Source organism: Symsagittifera roscoffensis, chromosome 9 (genome assembly GCF_963678635.1).
Source record: "Symsagittifera roscoffensis chromosome 9, txSymRosc1.1, whole genome shotgun sequence".
NCBI classification, from domain to species: domain Eukaryota; kingdom Metazoa; phylum Xenacoelomorpha; order Acoela; family Convolutidae; genus Symsagittifera; species Symsagittifera roscoffensis.
In genome coordinates, this window is record NC_087070.1 from 5,848,853 (window position 1) to 5,876,162 (window position 27,310).

The 27,310-nt window shown below is 32.8% G+C and overlaps 1 protein-coding gene across 1 annotated transcript in view; it reads left to right on the top strand.

Annotated features, from left to right (window-relative positions):
• The window catches only part of LOC134854245 (D(1C) dopamine receptor-like), a gene marked incomplete in the record, with an annotated part of 54,383 nt that overhangs the window by 15,864 nt on the left and 11,209 nt on the right, over positions 1-27,310 (top strand). The window contains 3 exon segments of the mRNA XM_063870421.1: positions 2,002-2,307; positions 3,290-3,582; positions 24,481-24,895. Of these exon segments, the coding sequence (XP_063726491.1) occupies positions 24,635-24,895 (261 nt within the window).

The window sequence follows — 27,310 nt, forward strand, 5'->3', positions numbered from 1 at the left end:
ATATGAAACCAACCAACAGGTTAAAAAGACCAGAAATTACCAGAAAAACCCTGCAAGCAAATTTAAAACCAACCAACAGATTAAAAAGACGCTTTTAGAACCGAAAAAAATTGACCAAAATTGACGTTTTTTGGCGCTCAAGAATAACTTATATTGGCGCCGAAGTGCCTTTTAAACAATTTTAGGGTCAGTCAGCCAAAAAATAGTATATCTCGTAATAATATAGATATGTCGAAATAGCACAAAGGGTGACTCTTTGGGTCGGCAGAGGGTCGAATCACTGAGTGTCTGCCACCCCTGCCCCCTTAAATCCGCTACTGTGTACATAAATACACATAATGTCAAGGAGTTTCTCGAGGGGGCTGATTTTCGAAAAAGTTTTCCCTTTTTTTTAGGTCAACCAAATTAATTTTCTGGTGCTCCCAGAATGCTAAAGTTACACCATAAATATAAACTATTTTCTCTGCGGCCCGCAATAATTTTTTCTGAAAGTGGAAAAAATATATAGAAAAAACTGCAAAAACAGAAAACCAATGAAAACTGAGCATTTCAATGTTTTTTTGTCAAAAACAATTAATTACTTGCTCTCAAATGTCAATAAGTCGTCATTCTTGTCAATATACGAGTACGCTTCATAAAAAAAAGAAACTCTAAAATTGTCAATTTACAAAATAAAATTCAATTTTGTGTAATATTCCACTTGAAAACTTTCCATATGTTTTACAAACTCCGCCCTTGAATAAACAAAATATACGAAGTGTCAGTCTTTTTACGGTTATGCTTCTGACAGGTTCTAAATTTGATTTTTCATGTTTTTGGCTCAAAGTCTTCAATTTTAATCCAATTATGTTTGCTTTCTCCTTTGCGCTGTGTGACCTAGTAGCAAAAACATTAATCAATTAACAGATTTGAATTGACCGAAACACGATACAATCAGATATTAGTGCGTTGTTGTTAAAGAAAACAACATATCGGTCGTTATAAAGTTATAACATACCTGCTGTAAGCCCCCACCCCTCTCTCTAATCTTCCAAAAAAAAATATTTTTTTTTCATTGTTTTTGTCTATGCAGTCAAGAAAAAATTATTTTTGGAAACCATTCTCATTTTTTCGAACTTTTGAGATTAAAACTAAATAAATAGTTCTTTTCCTTCTTCTTTTTATAATTTCGATAACTATAATGTAATTACTTTGTACTTTCGGCTGATTTATATGGTAGCCCGTTTATATACCAATACCACCCAAATTATTTTTCTTCGGGGCAATTTTTTGATTACTCGCTTCACTTACAAGTTAGAGTGCTCCCAAATCTAATTCTTTTGAAGTCCATTTGATCTAGCCTCGAGTTTGTTTAAAATTATCCCATAAAACTCGAAATTTGGTCTCCAAATATCTGTTGTTTACTCTATTTCTTCTGGTTATAAATGAGACTCTGACTAAAATTGCAGAATAGTTGCAGAATTCATCAGATATTTTATTTGGTGAAGTTCTTTGATCAATCAATGTCAATAAAATTGCAATTTTATTGGAAAAAGTGAAATTCGAATTGTTTTGACCCGTTTTTCAGACGTTAAATCCTAATTCGCCTCCAGCTCTTTCATAAACATGCCATTCTATCGTGATATAAAGTTTGCCTAACAATTAATTTGGTTTCTAAAAGCCACATAACTATCAAAAATTTTCGAAAAAGTCAAACTTAAAATGGAAAAAAAATGGTTGCGAGCTGATTTAATTACAGGAAGTTTGCTCCGTAATTTCACTAGGCCAATTGATTAAAATGGAAGTTCGGCGAATTGAAGTTCAGCCAAATGAACAAAAAAATTCCTAACTTTCCAGAAAGCCTTACCTATTTTGCGAGCTTTGATTTACAAATCTGCTGAATTGTTTTCGTATTTCGACCTAAGTGGAAATATCCCTAGCTGTTGCGTGTTGTTATTTGTCCCTTCGCAACCTCAAATGTTCAAGCGTTTTGTTTTGTTAGCCCAACACACATAATTTCAGTTATTGTGCGGATCTGATTTGAAACTGCAGGCGGGACTCTTGAAACTCTTCAGATTGCGAACCACTAATTGAGGCTTGATTCATAAATTGACACTGAAAAGATACCAGTTCACTTTTCTTAACAAAGGTATCACGCTGCTCTCAAATCTGTTCACCCCAAGGGACTCTGCACCCAAAACCACGAAAGATCACATTTCGCGGACGGATGCTATTATACACGGACGGTTTAACTTCCATTCTAATTCAGTAATTTTGAACTCAAATTAACACAATTTAAATTCCAGTTATCAAATGTCTGATTTAAAGGTGAATCGATTTTGAATGATATTTACTTGAACAGTTGTAAAAAATAGCGCATTGAAGAAACTGTACAACCACGCACCCCCCTCCCCTAAACACTTTGATAAACCCCCCCCCCCCTCCCCTAAACACTCACTCATTTATCAATTTATAAAGTCTAATTTTTGGAAGCCAGTTTAAAAATTTTCTGAAGTAGCTTTATGCGCCAATGTTTAATGAAACAAAGAAGCAAAAAATTGTAAAGACTTCTCCATAAGAGAGTGCAAACATTTTTTTCTGCAATACTTTGCCACCGAAATATTGAAAAAATTGGATTTCATCTGATATCCTTAACAGTATACCCCTCTTCCTGGATCAGCTCCCTAAAATGATAAAGTTTTATCGAATTTGATATTTTGTGTAATTTGAGTTGCTCCTTATTAATTTCCTGAATCGCTATCTTTGATGAAGCGGTATATGCAACATCTCAGTTTCAAAGAAGGTGTTCTTTTTAATTTCAAAGTTGTATATTGCAAATTAAACCGCTAATTAAAAAAAAAAAAACAAAAACTGAAGATAAATCCTTAAACATTATTTTAATTTGATTCTTATTTTTATTCATTATTTTTATTCGCTCCAATGTATTCAAAATGTGCATGTGTCGGAGGATTTGTCAAACTTTTCAACATTTTTTGTCAACTTCTTTTAGAATCCACAATTTTTTTTTCAAAAATGCGATAAAACTGCCGCTTTGGTTCATTTTCCATAGAATATAAGTCCCACAAACACGGTCCCAAACAGTAGATATAGGAAATATTCAATAAAAATTGATTCGATTAAATAAAAGCTGAAAAAAGGAATTCAATAATATTCCCCCTCCACCACCAGCACAACTTAAAACTTTTAATGACACAAAATGAAAAAGCATGACACAAAACAAACTCTGGTACAAAAAAGATTGACCAGACTTACAACGTTGGACCGAACTTAACAAAAACAATCATTTTAGATTACGTCTTTGTTTAATGGTGTGAAAAATTCATTATTTCTGTCTCGTATGAAAAACAGCGACTGAACTTCGCTCTACTTTTTAATGGCGATTTTATATACCATTGATTTGTATTAACTGTTACACTGCGGCGAAGTTGATTAATCAATATTTTCATTTTTCTACTTATTCAAGAGCACTTTTAATTGTGCTCATTGAGCAAAAGTTATGCAAGCTGCAGTCCATTTTATGTAAATTTACGCATAGTGAGCTTCTTGTAAGCAAACTGGGCTGACAGATTTTGGGAAATCAAGGTAAGCATATTGTAGATATCAACACAGAAGCGGATCTAGGATTTTCTTGAAGGAGTGGGGCTGGATTTTTAAAAATGTTTTGAAATTTATCGACCTTTTTTGAGGTCGACCAAATTTCTGAGCGCTCCCAGAACACATAAAGACCCTATTTTGACAAAAAAATTTTGCACCGGAAGCAAAATTTTAGAAAAACAGGTAAAATGTCGTTTTCGGGCACTTTTTGGAAAATTTTGACCAAAAACTTGCGTTTATTTGCCGCGCGCTCCCCTTTGAAAATAGTATATATTATCGCCAAAGGCGCCTTTAGAAAAATTTTAAGCTCGTTCGGGGACCCTTTGGTTGGTGAAGGGGTTGAATTCCTGAAAAGGAAGGAAGAGGCGCCCATCCCCCCGCCCTCACCCCCTATAAATACGCCCCTGTATCAACATACAGTCGGGTCAATTAATTTTCTAACCGACCAACAAAGGTACATTAAAAGGAGCGGGGCTGAATTGGTTATCTCATCACAGAAAAAATTGCATAAAAATTTTAACCTGGTGCACAAAAGCGGTTCTCCTTAAAAAGCCGAACAGTTCGCAAGTTGGTCTTTTTTGCTCGCGGATAAATCATCTCAATTAATTTAGAGGATGATACAGCTCTTTTGGTTCAAATGAAATTATTTAGTAAATTTTGCTCGCAGAACTGCTCAATTTTGTCCATTTGAGCAGATAAATTCCCGATTTTTTCCAAAAAAATTAATTGCAATAAAAATGCAGCAAGTTTGCATAAGAAAATCATGGGAAAAATTTTCGATAATTACTTTTTGCGTTGATATCTACCAAAGAGCAGAGAAATAATTTCAAAATCATTATTTTTTGAATGCTTAAAATCATAGTATCTCACAGTTTTTTCTTCCGAATGTACAATAAATAAGCAGGGGGTATTTTGTTCCGACTTTCGATACGAAAGTAACGGAATATTTGTGCTCGGGGTGGGTTTTTTTTTCTTCAGACAAGTTTCGACTTTTTAACTAGCCATTTTTGACGGAATTTTTCTATATCATTCAAAAGCCATTGTTGTTTTGAGCTTAAATTTGAAAAGATATTTTACCTGTGATCATTTTTCGTAAAGTTATGAGGTTTTAAAGATCGCCATTTTGGCCATTTTGACCAATTTGGGACAATTAACGCGCAATATAATTCGCGCTATTAACGCGTAAGCGGATATTTAATCCGTCTTATAAATCGTTCCGAATTGGTTGAACGAAGCTTATTTCTCATAATTGATTTGTTACAAGGAACGAAATCCATCTTTTTCTACTTTATATGGCGTGTGGGGGGATGATTTTCATAAAAAAATTCAAATTAAAAAAAAAACCATTTTATGTTATTTCATTAAATTTTTTATGTCATTACTGCTGCTCCATAAACCTTAAAAGGCAGTCGGAACATTCAGGGCTTCGCCCTGATACGAGCAGTCTTGTTTTTATATGCAGACGAATTTTGAGTGGAAAACTGGCAGCTTGCTGTGGTTGATCCCGATATCGAAATCGATATATCGAGTCAATTAGCTATTGATGTTTAATAGGCGGCTGAAATATGAGAGCCGAAATAGCCTGCACTCAGAGTTGTTTAAAATTGAATTGAGGCAACTGATTGCTCATATCAGTTCGACTCAGTTTTCAAGACTATTTTAAAGAAATATGTGGCAATCAAAAATTATATATCATTATAATTTGACCTAAAAATAGTTTGAGACCAGCTAAGGGCAGTCGGCACATGCACGATTTGGCCCTGATACAAGCAGTACTGTTTTCTTTCGAGCTTGATCGGTTTTAATTTCCCATTGTCATTTTCTGTTCTTATGAAATACTGTCAATCGCTTCAGATGTGCGTTTCAGAACTACAAAACAAAATGCGTTTCTCCGTGCTGCCTGGAGTTTTTGGTAGACCTTATAGCATACAATTGCGTGATTCTTGAATGAAATTTCAAAATGTTTTCTGATAAAAACGCTTTTTTTCTCCAAAAATTTTCAAGTCAATTGAGCTGAAAGGTGGTAGCGGATAATAAAGCCAAAAAAAACTTAAATTAGTTAAAAATTCTTTTTTACTGTTTCAAGCAAATTTTTGATAGAATTGATTTACCCGTGACACAAAAAGGAAAGCCGGAAAATTCTATTCACATTGTTCACACTGAGCGAAGTTTTTATAGGATTGAATTTATCCATAAAATTGACAAATGAGAAAAAATCTGCAGCTTCAATGATATTTTTGTTTGACTGGCATGTTAATCAGAGCTGTATTTTGTATGTTGTCTTTGTATTGTGACATTTGATAAAAGTTTTTTTTCTTTTTTTTCTATTGCTAGAACCGAGATTGCTTAATTATCAAATGAATCACAATCAAGCTGACGGCTCTTATTTTTCTTCCTTTGTAACAATTGTAACTTTTGTAACAATCGGACAATATGAAAATTAAGTTTTTTGCAGGCGGAATGAAAGGAAAAACATCCAAGCTGACGATGAATCAAGCCGTTTTTAAAGGTCATTCTGTCAATTTTACTAAATTCAACTTCATAAAGCCAGGAAATATTTTCGGATATAGTTCAAATCGAGTTCCTAATTGTTCCGACTTTCGATAGGAAAGTAACGGAATATTTGTGCTCGGGGTGGGTTATTTGCTCCATAGACCTTAAAAGGCAGTCGGAATATTCAGGGCCTCACCCTGATACGAGCAGTCGTGTTACAGTTCCTAATAATTGCTAGCTGAAATTAATTATATCCCTGCGGCAGAATTGAAGCTGAAATTAATTATATCCCTGCGGCAGAATTGAAATCTAATCATCGATCTTTTTCTTAGCTCAAGGTTTTCTTAAGCTAATTAGACTAGTTCTGAACAAACTCAGATCAGAAAACGGAACGCATTTTGGGTATTGCTGATACCGCTTACTTCGAAAACGGTTTTGCATAAAATAGGTCTCTAACTCAAAACTAGACTTCGCATAGTTTGAAGGGGAAACCGCTCCGAAAAAAATTTTAACCGAAACCTTCCAAAAGTCCCCTTCCCCCTAAAACTTCAATTTGTGGCCTTGGATCCGCTTTTGTTCTATACTGTAAATTCAGAACTAAAAATTGATCTTACTAAGTTGCTAAACTGTTAAATAATCTTATGTTGCTGAATATTATACGTAAGGCTCATAATATACGTAAGCCTTTCAAAGATGATTTTCCAATTTGCTGACTGAAGTTGAATTCAGAATATATAACTTATTTCGGAATAAAAACCCAATTAACAGATCGATCAGCAGAAATCAAGTTGACCAAACACTTCTAATCATTAAGATGAAAATATGAGTTCGGGTCCTTCGTATTTAAATGGTTCACATTTAATTGTGGGTCATTGCGAAATTTTACAATGCATTTTGCAAATAAACTTTGAATGTTTGTTTGCGGCGTTATAATCTGCTGATCGAAACTTATGCTAATTGGGTCAACTTGAGGCTGCGGGTTGAACTATTTAACCCAAATCAAGTTACCGATCGATTTTTTTTTCAAGTTGAAAGGCAAATGAAGGTTACTGGACCGCCAAACAAGCAGCATTTACACGCCTAAAACCAGACCTGCAGTGAAAGTAATCAGCAAAACAAATTTGCCCAAATTTAGTTCCCGCCCGAACTACAAAAGAACTAAATGAATTCTTACCATTCTTGCCAAAGCAGAGTGAAATCGGTCCCGCATGAATTCAACTGAAAATGACTTATGACAGGCATTCTGTATTCTGGTTGCGCTTTCAAACCTTTCAGATTTAATTACTTTCAATTCATTACTGATTAAGGAATTAGAGCCAAAAATCGCTTCAAATAGACATAAATTATAATCCAAAGTAGTAGAGTCCAATTAGCTTCAAGTTCATTGCGATTAAGACTGGAAAAAACATGAGTTCCCATTTTTGGGCAAATTGTTTTTTCGTTAAAAAAGTTATAGTTTTTTTTTAATCAGTTTTCTAAAACTTTGTTTTCAAGAAGTTTCCATGATTAATCATTCAGCTTCAAGTGTCTTAGCTTATTGTAGCTCCTAAAAATGGACATTGGCTTTATAGTCTATGAAATAAAATGTCTGTGAACTTTAATTTAAAAAACGTAGCCAATCACTTTGGTTTATCCAACCAGAAAATTGAATTTGCCATTTATAGGGTAAAAAGGAATAGCCATAAAGACCCAATTTAATTTATTTCGGCTTGTTGAATTACATTATTGTTTGCACTCTGAACTATTTTAACTCCCGCCTATTCTGCCACAATTATTTATGAAAACAACTATCCCTAATTTCTCCTGAAATTAAACGCCCTCCTTCCATTTTATACCCCGTTGCATTTTGTTTTCTCTGTCTGCCATTGATTCAAACATCTGCCTGCTTTTTACAAAAATTGTTTAGTTACTGTGCTCGTGGGCGTAAAAAAGTTTTGTTGCAAATCGAACCTAAAAATTTTGTGTGAAAAATAAATAACTTGATCGTTGTATGCAGAATTCCCCTGAAAAACACCCACGGTACTTTTTTTAAATAAAATTTAATCTGACTAAGTTCAACGGTTAGTCAACCAATTTGCTAGTCTTTATCGGCGGAAAAAAAAACAGGTTAGCGCAAACTAACTTTCTTCTAATTAAATTAAGATTTTAGACTACTGCGCTTTAAGTCTACAGCCTCCTTACCAAATAGACCAAGTTAGGATCCTGCACCCTATTTATTTATTACTATTTACTACTACTAGATAGTTTTATAAACATAGAATTTACAAGTTTTTAACGATGAAACTTTTTTTACCGGATATGATCACAACTTTCAAGCAAAAATATACAGTTATACAATTTATACAATTCATACAATATTAAAATATATATAATTATTCCAATCCATCCAAATCATTTAAAATGGTTAACAAAAATGTTAGAAAGCACTTTTTATTTGATCATCAGAATTAAAGTTCAACCGTTTCAATTTTTTAAAGTTGCATCTAAACGTAAAAATAGAAGCTGGAAGATGCTAAAGCTTTAAAAAATGAACCTCTCCCACACTACAGGGTGATACAAAACCTATGACAGTTGTCAAAAAGCTGTCATTTCTGACCTAAACTGACCTATGAATCAGATTATTCACACGATGACGGCTGAGAATTGGATTTTTGATAACTTTTGATCAAATATATTTAGAAACAAGACAGCTCGTATCAGGGTGAAGCCATGAATGTTCCGTCTGCCTTTTGAGGTTTATGGAGCAGAAATAACAAAAAAAATTAAATGTAAAGAAATAAAATGAAAGTTTTTTTTTCTAAAATTCGAATTTTTTTTTTGAAAATTATCCCCCCACACGCCCGATAAAGTACAAAAGGATAGATTTCGCTCCTTGTAACAAATCAATTATAGCTTATATGCTTCTTTCAACCACCAACTTGGAACGATTTCTGAGACGGATTGAATCTCCGTGAATTGTCTCGAATTGGCCAAAATGGCAATCTTTAACCCCCATAACTTTACAAAAAATGGCCACAGGTGAAATATCGTTTGAAATTTAAGCTCAGGACAACCTTTTGAATGATGTAAAAAAAACTCCGTCAAAAATGGCTAGTCAAAAAATCGAAATTTGTCTGAAGAAAAAAAAACCCATCTTTGTGCCATCTTCTTTATTTTCAATCATGCTTTCAGGAATTGTTCACGCTAACTTCTTCAATCTCGCGTGTTTTCTCGCAGAAATGAAACTCACAGATGAAAAGCGCAACTTAGAATTTGCCAGTTTGCTAAAGGATTGTCTGCAATTGCAGTCAAGTGTGCTTTACTCGAAACACAGCCACACTGGTGAGGCGTTTCTCGGAAACGTTCCAATTTGCGTCAGAATCTGTCAGTTAGAGTAAACTTGCTTTATTGCGACCTCAGTTTAGCGTATTTTTCGAGAACGGTACGCTTGACTGCAATTACAGACAAACCTTGCAGACGATTCGGCAGGAATTTACGCGAAATTGAAACAATTAGCGTGAACATTTTACAGAATCGTTTTGAAAATCAAGAAAAATTTTTGTGTTTCTTACAAAAAACGTTTTTCCTCTATTATCAAAAGTCCTCACCTCAGCTGTCACCTTGTGAAAAATCAGATTGATGCGTCAAATCAGTTGGAAAATACAATTTTTTCAACGGTGTCATAGGTTTTGGATCACCCTATATTTTGATTATATTGAACTTTTTCATGAAACAATGTCTGCCTAACATAAAACTTATCTTAGTTCTGGAGAAAGAAGCATTAATGAAAATGACTTCAACAGCAAGATAAACTAATTTAAAGATTGTGTTCTTTTGATTAATTAAATCATTTTTGTCATCTTTCTTCGTTTGTTGCGCATAATAACGCGTGATATGGTTCATTTAAAAATAAGCTAATATATTGGAGTTTTGAAGCAAAAAAATGGTCATTAAGGACAATTAATTAATAGTGTTTGTTTGGAAAATCAAATCCCATCTAGTGAAAATGCATTATAGCAGTTTTTCTTCAAAAATCCACCCGTTTTAATTAATTTTTTTCTGCTATAGTTAATTGTAAATGGGAGAAAGTAAAAAAGTCACAAAAATTATCCAATTAAAAATAGCACGTAGTAAAATTGAGAAAATACGCAGTAAAAAATACAAAAAAGCAAACAAACCAATTTTTGAGCTCAAGCTCTCAGCAAATACAACGATCAAAAATTGGATCTACATATCTATCTACAATTAATGGAATCATTTAAAAAAATGATTCCATTAGTTATTGAAATTTTATCTAGGCTCCCAAAATAAGACAAAACATATCAATTAAAATTCGTGAAACCACCGCGCGAGAAATGCGTTAGTTGCATGCAGGACCGGGATAATTTCATAAAACATTTTGATGAAACAACCCAATCAAACCGTTTCTAGACGTAAGTTTTATGAATGACAACCCAAGTATGTCTGCAGTTCTTGCGATTTGATTTTAGCGAAAGGAGTGAGAGTAAATAAACCAGCCGAAATATAAGCCAACATAAAATTCACAAGTAAATAAGCCAGCCGAAGTTACATTATATGAATGAAGTTTGTCAAATTTTTGTAACTATTACAAAAATTGTGTCATAACGATTATATAACAGTTACGTATTTTCGGCTGGTTGAGATTTTGGCTGGTTTATATATCACCAAAGCAGCTACGAAAAAAAATTGAATTCGAGAGGTCAAAAAATTAGACTCTGCCCTGATATTAAGCCAAATGAAACAACTGCTGCCTAGTTTATGTGAAATAAAAGTTAATTTGAACTAATTCTGTAATTTTAGTGCTAGCTGTTTACAAAACTTTTTAATGATATGTTTTGATCCAAATTAAAGAAATAACTTCCATTGAGGTTCACAGTCATTGCTTTAGAAAACTTTAATTTGTTACTGTTAAAAAAACCTTACTGTTCTATGGATGCAATTTTTGCGCAAATTTTACGATTAAACTTATAAAATTCCTGCATTGTTTGCGTTAAGCTTGCCAAAAATATACCAGGTTTTTTATTTTACTGTTTACTTATTTATCTTTTTTTTGCTCCGTACTTAATTGTTGAAGTTGTAGTTTCTGCTTATTTGTGCAGTTATCTATCAAAACTTCAATCTCAAGTTTACTGTTTCGACTTTCGAAGAAAAAGGAATATTTATGCTTGGTGTGGTTTTTTTATTTATTCAGTCAATTTTTGCCGATCGAAATAGTGGTTTTCAACAAAATTTTTTTATACCATATTGAAGATATTGACTTCTTGAGTTCAAAAGCAAAAAGATATTTTTCCTCCAATTATTTTTCGCAAAGTTCTGGGATTTTGAAAAATGCCAAATTGGCCATGTTCTAGACTAAGTTATGCGCGCTTTGAAGAATTTATTCATATTGCTGAGAGCGTAACGCGAACTATTTCTGCGTGGCCAATTCGAATTATCGCGCACAACAAAACCGTTCCAAATTGAATTGAAGCTGACTAATTGGATTGTAATAGTTTCATACGACGCAACATTTCACACTTTGATATTGTCCGAAGTTTATAGGTTTTCAATTTTTTACCCGAAAACTATTCGATATGAATTAAGGAACAGTCGGAAAATTTAGGGTTTTGCCCTGATTTACGAGCAGTCTTGTTTTCCTTAAAAATAAAAACTCATAAAATCAGGGTTTTCAAGTAATGATTTATGAAATTTTTTTAAAAAAAATAATTAAATTAGGTCGAATAGTCGAAGGAAAAAATTGCTTGTCCTATGAAACATATTTTTGTAGGTTATTTAGTTTAATTATATTTAAATATTGGGAAAAATTCAATCGAAAATGCATCTTCAGATGTTGTTGCGAAATGAATGAATCATAAATAGCATCAGTAAGATTTATGCACTGTTGAAAATTGCTATTCAAACACCTTACCAGGACAAAGCAAAATCTTGAAAAAATATTGCAATTCCGAGTTGTAGTATTTATTTTTTGCAAGTTTCTTGCAAAACTTGCACTTTGTTATCAATATCTTAGCAAAATATGCATTCTAGGTACAATAAGAAGATATCCATGAAAATTAAAAACAACCCCTAGAAACACTTATTTTTTTCTGGCTGGTTTTCAGAGTAATCAGCACTTTTAAAATAAGAATAATAATAACAAATAAATCATTTATGGCAAATAAGCTTCTTTCAACCAATTTGGAACGAATTCTAAGACGGATTAAATCTCCGCTTTTGCGTTAATAGCGCGAAACATGTCGCGCGTTAATTGTCCCAAATTGGCCAAAATGGCAATCGTTAAGCCCCCATAACTTTACGAAAAATGATCACAGGTAAAAAAAAACATTTTCAAATTTAAGCTCAGGACATCAATACCTTTTGAATGATATTAAAAAAATTCCGTCAAAAATGGCTAGTTAAAAAGTCAAAATTTGTCTGAAGAAAAAAACCCACCCGAGCACAAATATTCCGTTACTTTCGTATCGAAAGTCGGGACAATAAAGATTCATTGACGTTTCAGTTGGTCTTTTTATTAAAAAAAATCTCCGCTCCGAATTTTGACGCTATATCTATTATTTCTCATTTCCATTTTATATTACATAGGCGACTTAGAGGAGACAAATGCGCAGTTTTTGTCTGCTCTGATTGATTACTTATACGAGACTTGCTTTGAAGTCACATAAACACAAGTCTGTAATGATTATATCAAGCGATACAAAATCATAACAAAGACTGTTATTGAGTTTGAAAACAACTTGAAACTGAATATATTTTTTTAACATTAAATATGCCGAATTGGTGAGATTATTAAAATATAGTTTTCATATATTCAACTTTTTCAATTACGGTAACCACAACTGCTCGAAAAATCCCAATTTATTCAAATTTGATTGCAATTTCCGATTTATCTTTTCATTTCTTGTTTCCAAATTGGAAAGCCGAGCTGGTTTTTACTGCTTTTAATGACTATTTTTTCTTTTTTTTTCGAAGTTCCGTTTTAACGAGGCGACGCTACAACCTGTATCGCATAACGTTTTTTTGATCATTCTAAATTCTGTCTTTTTTGGCTAATCCTGGCAGATCATAATTGGCTTTCGAAATTATATACTCTAAAACCAAAAACTTGTAAAAAGTATTACCATCGATGAATAAGAAACGGAGTTTTGGTGCATCTCGGCAAGACTTATAAAAATCCAAAATCAAAATAGCTGAAATAAGGCCATCAAAACTGAAAAAATGATGATCGACAATTTCTCCTGAAGGGCAGAAAAAGTTTTAGGAAATCAGCCGACATTTGAATTTTAAATTTCTAAAAACTATTTGACGTCAAATGCAATGACGTTTTGGTGAACAAATTAGAATTTTTGTCCATTTTTGTACGTAAGATCTTGACATCATGCATTTAACCACATAAGCATTTTAAACCATATACCAAATTGCCCTAAAAAGCAGATAAAAGTTAGTAAGAATAAGTTTTTTTTTGATGCTTTCAGATGGTCAGATGTTCTTAGAAAATGAAAGTAGCTAAAAAAGGTAGCAAAGTTCTTAAAATCATTAGAATCTTGTTAACAATCCCCCCCCCCCTATGATACCTGGGATGGGGTAATTAACAAGATCCAACCTTTTTAACGTAATGAATTAAGTTTTCCACTTTTGGACTGAATTCTGCTTTGATTTCTGTGCGTATGATAAAAAAAAACGTTTTTCACGTAGTTAATAAATCAGCAAAGATTTCCCTGAAACAAAACTAATATTATTTGTTTGATTCAATTCACAACAGAAATCAGTCATCTGTGAATCGTAAATTTCAGAGAAAACCGTGTTTGTATTTACCACCTGTACCGACCAGGCTTCAAAGCAATTATTGGTGCTATTAAAGATATCACCTTATTTCAAATTCTAGAGGTTGGAAAATCAAACAGCATTTATTTTAGCACACATTTTATCAATTGATTGGTTGACCACAGTGCAAAATAACTCTGGTTTCGATAGTGGTGCGCATTCGTAAATAGCCGAAACTGAAATTTGTTCCCGGATAGCCCAAAAATTTGTTCAGGGGAGGGGGGGGGGGGTGGGCCTGGTCAATTATCAATTGTTGATTAGTGTTTGTTTCAAGCTAATCTTTGTTTAGTTTTCTGCTATCCGGAAACACAAAAAAATTTTCGGCTATCCGGGAATGCGGTTCTGGGGATAAACACCATTTTGATTGCCTTTCAAAAAATTTTGACCATTTAAGTGGCAGGTTTCAACTATCGTGAACTCCATGATTTTGAACTTGATGACCGCTTTTGAAAAATTTTTGAATGCTTTTTGTAACTGTCATACTTGAATTATTTTATGTCTTTTTATTAATTGCTTTGTCATATGATCTAGCGGTCATATCTTATGTTTTTTTTCCATTATTGCATAGCACTTTTTTTTGTTTCTTCTACTGCCAATTTTTTTTTGATTTAGAGAAATCAAGCAAAACTTTTAGTTGCATCAATTTTGTCAGAAATTAAGAGCTCACTTTTGTAACGGATTTAATCTGACGTTTGAGTTTTCCTCAATTTAGTTTGGGGAGTAACTATGGGCGGGGTAAGTTGCATGTCATCAAGTCGAAAAGTCAATTTGCCGAAACTATAAAGTGTTACAGTTTGCCGACAACTGAAGTACTTTTTGATATGATTGACTGCAACCTTTCAAGAGCTAAGGTATTGCTGCTCGTGAAAACGCTATTTTGTTTTCACCGCTGGCTGCTTTTCTGCATAAATCGACTTTTGTGAACATTAGACAAAAATTTTGTGAGCTGATGAGAAAAAAATTCTAGATTGACTGCTAGAATGAGTTGTTTGTTCTCTGAACACCTCTAAAAACTCTCGGAAGTCATAACATACATCGGCTGACAAAAAAGTTCATCGCATTTTTGTTGAGCTGACACTTCGGTTCGTTGGATAATTTACCTGAAACTTGATGAACTGCGCTTGAATCTATGCGTTCGCTGGTTCAGTGCGTTTGTTCTCAACATGTTAATAAGCCAATAAAACTCTCATATGTTTTTAGAAATTCTGACTTTCGAAAAAAGGGAAAGAATATTTGTGCTCGGCATGGTTTTTTGTCTCCAGAAAAAATTCGACTTCTTAACACACAATTTCTGACAAAAATTTTGATATCATTCGAACAGTACCTTTGTCCTAAGCTCAAAACAAAAAAAACACATGTGATCATTTTTCGTAAAGTTATGGGGGTGTAAAAATGCTAATTTGGCCAAATTGGGACAATTCACGCACGATATCTTTCGTGATATTAACGCGTCAGCGAAAATTTAATTTGTATAAAAGTAATTCGCAATTGAATTCAGGCGTGCTTTTTGTTTTATTTAATACCTTGCTACCTGCAAAACATATCATTTTGTATTTTAAATTGCGTGTGGAGAATGATTTTTTACAAAAGACATAAAAAAATGCAATTATTTTATTGTGAAAAACTTTATAGAAATTAAAACGCAGTCGGAACATTCAGGGTTTTGCATTGATACGAGTAATTTTGTTGTACTTCATAGAAGATAAATTGCAGTCAAAACCTTCAAGAATTTGCCCTGATACGGACAATCCTGTTAAGGAAAATGAACGAATAAAACATCGCTTAAGTTAAAGCGACACATTTGTTAATTTTTGTCTTAAATTTGCATATAAAAATTGATTAAAAAATAATTAGCTGCATTATTCTAATAAATTAAAACTTAGCAGAGAGATTTTGCAACAACCTTTGAATATTTGTTTTTGTTTCATATTGTGCAGCAAATAAAATTTTCGCATGACCAGTTGAAACATAATAGTAGCACAAAAATTTATGTGTTACAATTAAAACGGGGATGCTTATTGACTTTCAGCAATTTTTCTTCTTTTTTTACCATTCAGGCGTCAAATTTGGATTTAAAACAAAAATACAGTTTAAGACACCTTTTTTCTTGTTTTTTTCTCATTTTATTGAATCAAACGTTCTATTTTTAAAATATTCTTGAGCTTTTCAAAAGAAATAATATGAAGTTATTATTCGAGGGTAACAAAAAACTTTTTGCCTTTGCAAAGAAAAATGGAAACCTAAACTTTGGAGGTAATGGCAAAAAATCTTTGTTTTTCATATTCACGCGTTTTTGTATAATCACGCATTTTACTTTTTACTCATTAGGATCCCATCTTTTTTCTGAAAACGTGATCATTTACTTGAAATGCTGAAATCTTTGCTGTGACGAACGTAGTAAAAATTTTTGGGATGATAGCTGAGGTCCTTTGGCATTCATCTGTTATGAGCTGCTTGGGTATCAACCGTAGACGCATCTGAAAAAATGAATAAAAAAACCAATTATAAAGCAACTTTGTGCTCTAAGACATTAACAAAAAAATCGATTCCCATCTTTCCCTCTGAAAAAATGGGAAAAAAATCGATAATTCATGTTTTTATCAAATCACAATTAATTAATTTTAATCCATCTAAAATCAAGTGAAGTAGTTTCTTACCACTTTTTTTGCTTCGCGTCATGCAAAGTTTTGCAATAATTTCTGGATTTATAAAATGAGTAATACAGAAAATTTGCGAAACGAGCGTACTACCAACTCGATTTCCGAAACTAAAAGTGGTGAAACTGCAAAACAACTCTATTCCTAGCCCCCGCAACAATTGCCCCTTGCCACCTGATTCCCCTTGCAATTTTCCCTTTGTCCTTTGCTTCCGTTATTCCCCCTTTCCCCACAAAAAGAACCATCCACCTCCCCCTCCTCCCGCACCAACAGAACCAACCGCTCCCTCCCCCCAACGTTTGCTCTTTTGTCTCCTCACTCCCCCACCCCCATCATTTGTCCCATCATTTGCCCCCAAAAAAATAAACAACCATCCCCCACCTCCACCAGAAACAATCAACCACCACCCCCCTTCACCAAAAGAAAAATTTCTTACCAATTTAAGAGAAAGTTGCAAGCAAAAAAAATAAATGAGTAAGAATCAACAACTTGCAGAAAAAAAAATAAAATTGAACCAGAAGTAACCAACTTTAGCTTAAGACTTTCAAATGACTCTGTGTGCTTTGAAAATTGCATCTCAAAAAAGTTTTAAAAAAAGGTAATAATAATAATAGAGTTTCATCATTTTATCTATAAAAATCAAAAGTAGTCGATTATAATTTTTAATTTTAATCTATTATTTTTTAATTGATTATAACAGATTAATTTCACTTTTCCAGACACAGACAAAAACTCAAATTCGATCAATTTATTCCATGGAACGTCAATGCGGGTATACTCTGGTGTAATTATTTTGCTTAACCAACCGGGTTTCATAGGTACGCAAGCTCTATTACCAAGCCAAAAGTTTATCAGAGTTTATTTTCATAATACTTTTTCAACTGGTTATATAGTTTTTAATTCTAACTCCACCTCGCTTTTGAAGTAGTTCGCAAAATCATGCGTAGCAGTTATGATGTGAAAACAGAAGTAAAGCTGTACATTTCAGTGTATTCTAAATAAAGTTATGACGTAGTTTGCCTTAGCAAAAAAAAGCTATAAATTTAGTTTATACAGTACTTACACTGAAAACTATTAATCACATATATTACTTATTATTAACTTCAAAAATGCAAACAGCGAAAACTTCAGATGATTAAGCAGATAAGACTACTTGTTTAAGATTAGTATAATTAGAAGCATTTTAAAGCCTTAAAGCATATATTAAAATACTGGTAAATTTATTGTTGCAGAAATTGTTCACATGGTCGAATCATGACGAAAATTTTTGTTGTTCCTTCTTGGTAAAAAAAAACTGTAAGCAATTTTATTTCATTACTTTGCAATAATTCTTTTCAAATTGTAATAGTCGCCATACCCTTGATTGGCATCTGGGCTATCTCAAAGAAAGTATTAAATCATGATTATATAAGTAAGTATAAGTAAGTAGTAAATAACAATTTGGTTCCAATTTTCTGTTTATTTATATGTTGCGAAAATTCGCACGTCAATTTGCTTGAGCTTCGGAAATCTTACCTTTTGCAAAAACTTTAAGTCAGCACCTTAAATTTTTGATAAACATTTAAAAAACTCGTTTTTTTTCTCAAAATTCCTTCTCTCTACGCTTGTTATCTTTTCCAGTTTTCTGCCTCCAACGAATTTTTAAGCTTTAGTTTCTTCGACCGTTTGTATTCATTCTGTCATTACTCAAAACGGCCATTACTTTTAGCAATAATTCTGTATTATTTTGGAATAAAAAACTGATAGCTGCGGAAACTAGTTATTAATTGATTAGTTAGCTCCTAGAATTAATTTTTATTCAAGCTAAAGAAAATCATAATTTGTCATGTTAACTAAAAATGCTTATAATATAACATTTATAGGCATTGGTCTTCGCAAATTACTTTTCAGCAAATTTCAGACAACATCTGTAGTTTTACGGCTGATTCCCTCATTAAAATAGAACCAATTGGTCAAAAATTATCTGAGCAAATTGAAATCCGGGATATAAAGGTTTGAATTGTATAAGCGTTAAAATCAGTCAACTTTGGACAGTTTCAAGCAGGCGTTGATCTAAGATTTTCAAAAAAAAACTGACCACTATTTCTAAACCTACCATTGACCATTGAGTTTGCGAGCTCTCTCCAAAAACTACAAAGATCCATCGTCAGAAAAGTTTCTGGAAGATTTTTGACTAAAAAATTGCGTTTTTTGGCACGCGCCCCACTCAAAAATATTCAGAAAACTGTCTAAGTAAAAAATTGTACAAAAAGGGTACCCTTTGGCTAGCCAATAGGTCGAATTTCTAGGAAAAGCCTTAATAACCACAAAATCCTCTACGGTTATTTGGCTTGGAAAACCCCTCCCCCCCCCCCCCCCCCTCAAATCGCTACTGGTTTCAAGGGCGCAAATTAGTTGAATTTTTTCGGCCATTCGGTCCGTCTGCCATGAGAACAACCCCCAAATTTTTGCGCCCAAAGTCTGTACCGTAGTCACCAAAGTCTTGATCTAAAAATCAATACTGACAACTTGGTTCAGCCGCATTTATAGATACTATTCCTGACATCTATTGAAAACTAATCTCCTTCAAAAGTTTCTCTAATGCAGTTTTTTCCAAGGCAGTATCAGCTCAAGGCTGTTTGCAGGCTAACTTTTTTGATCGTATTTCCTTTAGTAACTTCAGTATGAAGACCATTAGTGGACGCCTGCTTATCTTGCGTATCTTTCCAACCAGGTAAATAGTCAACAAAAAATTTTCCAAAAGCTAAAGATTCTTATTGATGAGTTTTTGAATAAAATGAAATCAATGCAGCCTCATACACGTATACACGTATACATTTTTTTTTGAACTTGGAGAATGAGCTTAGGAATTTGACCATTTGAGCTGAAAGTTTCGGGGAGGATATCATTGGTACTTAAGTTATACTTTTTCTAATTCATATAAAACACCGCGTTTAAACTTGGAAATGCAAAAAAAAAATCCAAACCGGGCGTTAAAAAATGCTCAAAAAATCAAAGAAGAGTTGTAGGTTTAGATTTTGTCAGACTAGATACCGTTTTTAACGCTTTAAAAATCTGAGCGTAAAAAAGAATACAATTGAGCGTTTTGAGTAAATTCAATAGTTTTGTGGCTTTTTAAGGCTATCGAATCAGCAGTACTTTTTTTGAAAGTCACTCTTGGTCTTTTCAGTTTTCTATACGGAATGTTTTGTCAAATTAAGATCCTTTTAGTGCTTTAGGAACGTAAGGCAACAGTTCTCAACAAGCGACAAACAATTCGTAACACGCGACAACTCGTAACTAGCGGCAATTCGTAACAGTAGATTAAGCGGGGAACACTGATTCATACCCAATATTCCTCTCGAGCAGGATGTAAGCGCAGCGGAGCGAAGCAGAGCAAGCGTATTCTACTTGCCAATGCCTTATTACGAATTGTCCCTTGTTACGAATTGTCGCCCTACTTTACCCGAAAAACTGCAAAAGGAAGCTGGTCAACAATAATTTTGGACATCGGCTCTCTCGGGAAAATACTCGATCCGCGCAAAATTGATACTAAATGCTTTCTTACTTTCCCAAACGACACACATGTTCTAAAAGCGTGTTAAAAACGAGTGTAAACGAAATAAAGTTGAGCGTTTTGAGTAAATTTGCTCAATTTTTTTTAATGACTTGATTTATCCGAATAATTTTATCTAAGCCAAAAACGCTTCTCAAAACGTTCATGTATTTCAAAAAGTCCAATGACGAGTACATTACAAAAACGAGTTTTTTCATTGTTCAAGCAATTATATCAAAACTAAAACAAAAAATGTTTGGATTAAAAAAAGGCCGACAAAACCTCTAATAGTTTTTTTCTGATCCGAGCTGTTTCGTACCTAATAATAAACTGAAAATAATTGTTTTTCTATCAAAAATCTTGGTTTCAAATATTTTTTCCAGTAAAAATTGGATACCAGGGGGAAGTTTTGATTGAGTTTTTTTTAAATAAAAACTTGGGCATGCGTTTTGTTAGACAATTTTTGCGACCGTTTTAAAATCTGAATTTGTTTTGATAACTTTATCTAAACCGTTTTCTTCTACTTTTAGCTCAATTATTATGTTTAATAGATTATTTACAGGCCGTCTATTATTTACAGCTTATTTACAGCCCCTTTACTTGAATCCCTTATAGCTTAGACTTACTCACTAAAACTCAGTCCCATGAACTTGAGTTGTCTTCAAAAGGTGTATAAAGATTTTTCTAAAAGTTTTCAGACACAGTCAAACTACACTTCTATATTTAATTTTTTCACTTTGTGGTCTTTTGCATGAAAAATTATTGTGCTGACAAGAAAATAGCTATTTTCACTAAAATAACCGATATGAATAAGCGTTTGCCATTAATTTAGCTACAAATTTTAAAAGGCCTTAAAATCAGTAAAAAAAATATTTTTTATTAGCAATTTTAACTCATTGAAATGCAGCTGATTCAAAAAAAATCGGTGTTGAAAATAAACTTCAATTTTTTTTTATTTCTGGGAAAAGCATGGGTTAGTGAAATGATTTTTTTGCACAATACTGTAAGATCAAAAGGTAAAAATGTTTTCCAAAACAATTTGTAAACCTATTAAGAAACTAAAACTGGCCACCAAACCCTTTGCCTGAAGTGAACTGTGTAAACATCAGAAAAAATTGTTATAATAAAGATCGTTGGAAATTTTTCAAAATTGTTCCCTAAAAACTGACAATAGACTGTCTGACTTTTCTCGTTCATAATTTGATTATCTAGATAACCGTATAATGACATGATTATAAGCATTAAAAACCTTGTTTTTTTTATATCTACGCAAAGTGTTTTTGTTAAGTTATAATTTCTCCTTGTTAATTTGTCAATGCCTAATCTTAATAAAACTAATTTGCATTCAAATTAGAGTCAGTAAATATAGTTTTTGCTCCTTTTTTATCTGAAACACATCTCGCTTGAAGACAAAAATTGAGCATTCTCACAAAATAGAAGATTGAAAACAAATCAATCAAGGAAAAACTACAAGCAAAAAATCTTTTCACTGTAAGAATGACGTAAGTTTTCTTCTAGCATTCTGCCAATTTTAACTTTCATTGATTGAAAAATTTGATTGAACTTCCTTTCACTAATTCAATAACTGATCAAATTAATGCTGTTTTTTTTCGCTTTGTTAAAATAGTTAATTAATAGAAAGAAAGCGCGGAAAATACATGCAATAATTATGGGAACAGTGCAGACTGATTTATATCTTTATTAATAGATATTTAAAAGTTTTTAAGTTGATTTTGAACTAAATTGCCCACTGTGAAGTAGGAATTATATGACAAGCTTTTTTCAATCCCAGTAATAAAATAATGGGACAAAAATCTATTTCTATTTAGAACCCTGTAGACATTCAATCTCTGTACTGATAGTAAAAAGCCAAGAAAACTAGAGGGGGGTTTGTTTTTTGTGCAGGCATATTTTTACGGTTCAGGAGAAAGCATAGAAACTAAAGCTTACTGCCTCAGAAATCATAAAAACGATTACAAAATAACTCACTAAATCAAGATACCGTGTTATATCTGTAGAATTAAATAGATTTTGTCCAAGCATTTAGCCACTTTTCATTATTATTGTTTCACGAAGAGATAAATTTTTTTTTCAAATACTGAAATTAAAGCATATTTTTCTATTATTGTAGAAAAAGCAACAAAAAATTACCATGAAAAAAAGCCCAAGGATTGGGCAAAGCTTGCAAAGATTATAACATCAAGAACATAAAAATGTTTACGGTAGTTTTTCAATCAAATATTTTTTTTGCTTAGACTTTTTCGGCCAATTTATTGCACTTACCAAAAAGTCCTTTGAAATTTTTGAAGTTTCCTTTAACTTTCATATTTTTTCACGTATTATAAAAAAAAACAGATCACTTTTACTCTTCTAACTCTAACTTAAGTCTAAACATATTTATCAAACTCTAGACGTTTTCAGTGGAAAGGCCATTTTCAATTATATTTTCTTTTTTTTTCTGATGGCAGCAAACTGCTTTCTGTTTGCTTCCTTTTAAAATTCCTTTTACGCGTCCAGTGTCTTTATATAACTGAAGAGAAAAACGCGACAACTGGTAGGAAAGGACAATTCAAACAAAAAACTTGAGACTATTTCAGCGACTTCTTATTTTTCGGGAACACTCAAAATAAAAGAGGAAAACTGCGCACGACGTTTTATGATATTGGCTCCATGATTTTTTTCATTTGAGTTCCAGTTCCTTTGATTCATTATCATAATGCATCCATTTTGTAATTTTCTTGAGGTTTTTATTCTTTGCCTGTTTTCGATTATGTAGTTAAATCCCAATATTAATTGAATCATGAACATTTATTTTGTATTGCCTAAACTTGCTTTCCATCTCAGAATCTGTTATGAAGAAAAAAGTCAGAAGAACAAATTGTAATTATTTTTTTTTGCACTTATGGGTGTTTTAGACATTTAAGCCCATCAGAATGTTTGTTTTTATTCTAAATTTTAATCACTGTGATAGATTTTAGCGGATATGAAAAAAGACGCAAAACCTTTAACAAAAACCGCAGTTATGAGCGACAAATGCGGTTTTAAACAAATTTTATTGCTTTTCACAAGATTCGTTTCTTTTTGTTTGCGGCCTTTTCGTTGTTTTATTAAACGTTTTTTCCTCAAAATATACGCCCCTCCAATTGGATGTTAAATTAAACATTTCAAATTGAAAAGCAAAGAAAAAGACAATCTCCATTATTTTTATTTTTCTCGCCTCAAATTTCATCTTTCTATTGTGATTCATTTTAAGCGTTTTTGTAAGTTTTCTTTTGAAAAAAAAAACATTTTTTTTTCTACGAGAGAGATGAATACATAACCAAGAGCTGAATCAGAAGTTTATTACTGTTAAAAAAATTGATTATGTGACACGGAAACTTTATCTGGACAACTGATGAAATTGTTCGTAAGTGAAGTAAAATCACATCCATCCGCACTGGAGTTTCATAAAAAATAACCAATTTTATTGGATAACATACCAATAACAGTTCCTTTATATTGGATAGATAGTTGCAGTTTTTGAACTTAAAATGGAATTTAAATCCATAAAAACCCATGTCTATCATTTAGATAGAGAATAAACCATGTGTACATTTAACATAGTTAGAAAACAGCCAAAATGACATTTTAACGCATTATTAGGACTTTTTGGCTGAATAATTACAATTTTGGGTCGAACTGCTGGATTCAACCTATGGAGAATAAGTAAATGGGGGCGGGGAAGTTTCAGAAAAAATATGAATAATAAAATAGGGGAAAAATGTAGAGAAAAAAAACTAAAAACTAGTTAAGATATTTCTAACCCACTTTATATAATCTGGCGCCTATTTTGCAAAATTATCGTTGAACTTTCCGGAGAGTTTATTTTTTATTTTCTAGAACTTTCTGGGAATTTTTTTGAGGAATTTAGGTTCTTTGAAAATAGAAGCAGTTTAATCGATTTTAAATCAATGATAATTGATTTTTTTAAAACTAGAGATCGACTATAAAATGACAATATAATTGATTAATGTCGTAGAGTTCCGCAGTGGCAATCACGGAAATCATCATTTATCAAAAGAAGGAAAAAAGAAGTTATCATTTGAACACAAGACACCTTTGAAGTGATTTTCACCTCGTGGGAATTACTTTCAAACCTATTCTGGTATTCCGGTTAGAATATCAAAAAATAATTCCCTTATATATAAACTTCTCTGCAATTTTTGATTGAGATTTTATCGTTTTCGAATTATTTCGAACGTGCCCAAAGTTCAATATTGCTTTGACGACAATAACAATTAATTTAATTAATTTTAAACAATTTTTCTTGACAGTATCAAATGCCAAAGCTGAAATGGAAAAATTGAAACAACAATTTGAGAAAAAAGGTTCTCGTTTTAGTTAAGAAAACGCAAGACAACCGGAATTGGGGACGAACTCTGTCGAAGAAATGCCCCAAACTAGCCAGAAGATATCCTGAATGCGAATTTATGTACCAATTACCTAACCCTCAATTTTTATTACCTCAGTAAAGTACATCTACAATATTGAGGCAATGGAAAACTCCACGAATATCGATTACGTAACTATGACATCATCATCACCGTTCGTGTTGCAAGAGTGGATCTCGACGATACTTCTAACTGCGCTTCTCTCGCTGATCTGTCTCGTGAGTTTAGTCGGCAACATTTTAGTCGTGGTGGCTGTTCGGGTGGAGCGAAAACTACACTCGTACACAAACTATTTCATAGTGTCATTGGCATGTGCCGACTTGCTTATTGCGCTGCTTGTGATGCCTCTCGCAATCATATATCAGGTTAGAAATTTCGTTCATTCAGAAAAACTCTTTTTTTTTTTAAATACACAGATTTTTTTGAGTGACAGAAAACACCCGGTAGCGACATATTTCTGGGCCAGCGCTAGCAATATATGCTTTGTGTTTTTTAATGCAATCAATTATCAGGATAGAAAATTCGTTTTATAAAAAATGTAGTGTTTTTTTGAGTGACAGTTAACCCGAGGTAGCGACATATTTTTAGGGCCAGCGCTAGCGATATAAGCTTCACATGTTACGCGATCAGCTTTAATACTGAATAATTTTTAAATGAAATTTGGCAACCAAAAATATTCAGGACATTGAGTGGCGTTCCAAAAGTTGTACGAAAAGCAAGAAAAACACTGTTGCTGAAAAACAAGCAAAAAACCAATTCTTCGATTTTTAAAAATTGGTTCCACAACTTAATGTCTAAGATATCAGCAAATTACTTTTGATCCATAAAATTCTTTAAAGTAAAGTTAAACATTGTGTGTATCGCGATATTGCGTGTATTTAAATTTTTATGTGGATGCAATTTTTTTGTTGAACGTCAATTGCTAACGTATACTGGGCATTAAACGTACAAAAAACGACCTGCCAACGCTTTAACTGAAATTTTATGATCGAACATTTTAACTAAAATTGTAAACACATGAATCAGGGAAAAAAATGCAATCGGTTTATAATATCTAGTATCAGTTTCTTTTATAAAACTATGTGACCGAGCCAGGCGCGGATCTAGGATTTTCTCTAGGGGGGATGCGGATTTTCAAAAAAATTTCGAAAATTTTGTCCACCTTTTTTTTAGATCAATCGAAATGATTTTTCGAGCTCTCCCTAAGCACGATTTAAGTCCCTGTTGTGGCCAAACTTTCTGCGGCGCAGACAAAATTTTGAAAAAACAGTCCAAAAAAGGCGTTTTTAGGCACTTTTTAGAAAATTTTGACCAAAAAATTGCGTTTTTTCGGCGCGCGCTCCCCTCTCAAAATTTGTGTATTTGGCGCCGAGGGCGCCTTTAGAAAAATTTTACGGTCGGTCGGCCAAAAATGGATTTCTTAAAAAGTACCAAAGGGGGGACCCATTGGGTCGGCAGGGGTCGAAACCCTGAGGAGGGGAGGAGGGAGGGCGTCCACCCCGCCCCCTCCTCCTAAATCCGCCCCTGTATGTGGCCTTGTTTTGGATATTGACCAAAATTACCCACATTCAATCTGTAAATTTCGTATCAACATCTATTGCAGTTTCATAATTTTTCCTAATTGAGCTTTAATTGAGTTTTTGTTCCGACTTTCGAAGAAAGTAGCGGAATATTTGTGCTCGGGTCGTTTTTCTCTCTCGCCTGACAAATTTCAGTTTTTAACAAGCAATTTTTGACAATTTTTTAAACATATCATCCGAAAGGATTTGATGTCTTGAGCTCAAATTAAAAAAAAATATATTTCACCTCTGATCATTTTTCGTAAAATTATGGGGGTTTGAAGATTGCCATTGTGCCCAATTCGGGGCAACTAACGCGAGATATATTTCGTGCTATGAAACGAGTAAGCGGAGGTTTAATCCTCATTAGAAATCATTTCAAATCGGATTGAGGCACGCTTTATTGGTTTATTTAATACTTTGCGATATGCAAAATATATCACATTGTACTTTAATTAGCGTGTGGCGGGATAATTTTCAAAAAAAAATCAAAAACTTTTTTTAAAAATTCTTGCAGTTTTTTTTGAAAATTTCATCAATTATTTTTTTTAAAATTATTCCAGAGAAATAAAAACACAGTCGGAAAATTCAAACCTTTGCCCTGACACCAGCTTAGTTCTATGATTGTTTTAAAATGGAGCCCATACAAAAATAATTTAGTAGAAGATATTTCAGTAAGATTATTTTTATGCTGGCTTTCCTCCAGGTCGTCAAATAAAACTCTATTTGAGATCTTAAATTCTAATTTTCATTTTTAAAGTTGAGATTTTGACTGCCAAAAATGAAAAACATTTCGGGAACAAGAACAGCTCTAAAATAAATTATGAGACACTGGCTAATCCAGGCCTTCGAAACAAAATTTCTCAAAGTTTTGCCCGGCTCTAAAATAAATTATGAGACACTGGCTAATCCAGGCCTTCGAAACAAAATTTCTCAAAGTTTTGCCCGGCTAAGTTCTTCCAAATAGTTTTATATGTCAAATTTTTAACCCTACATCTTAAATAATTGCGGCGAAAACGACATAAACATATAGAAAAATATTCACAAATCGTTCATTTGCTCATTGAAATCAAAAGTTGCAACTTCTTTGACCCGTGACTGTAATTTAAGTCTAAGACGGGATTTTTTATGTTTGTTGATCAAGTTTTTGATATATTTTTACCCGAATTTTTTTGATGCAGCATATTTTTTTTTATTTTGCCATCGAAAAAAAATTCAATA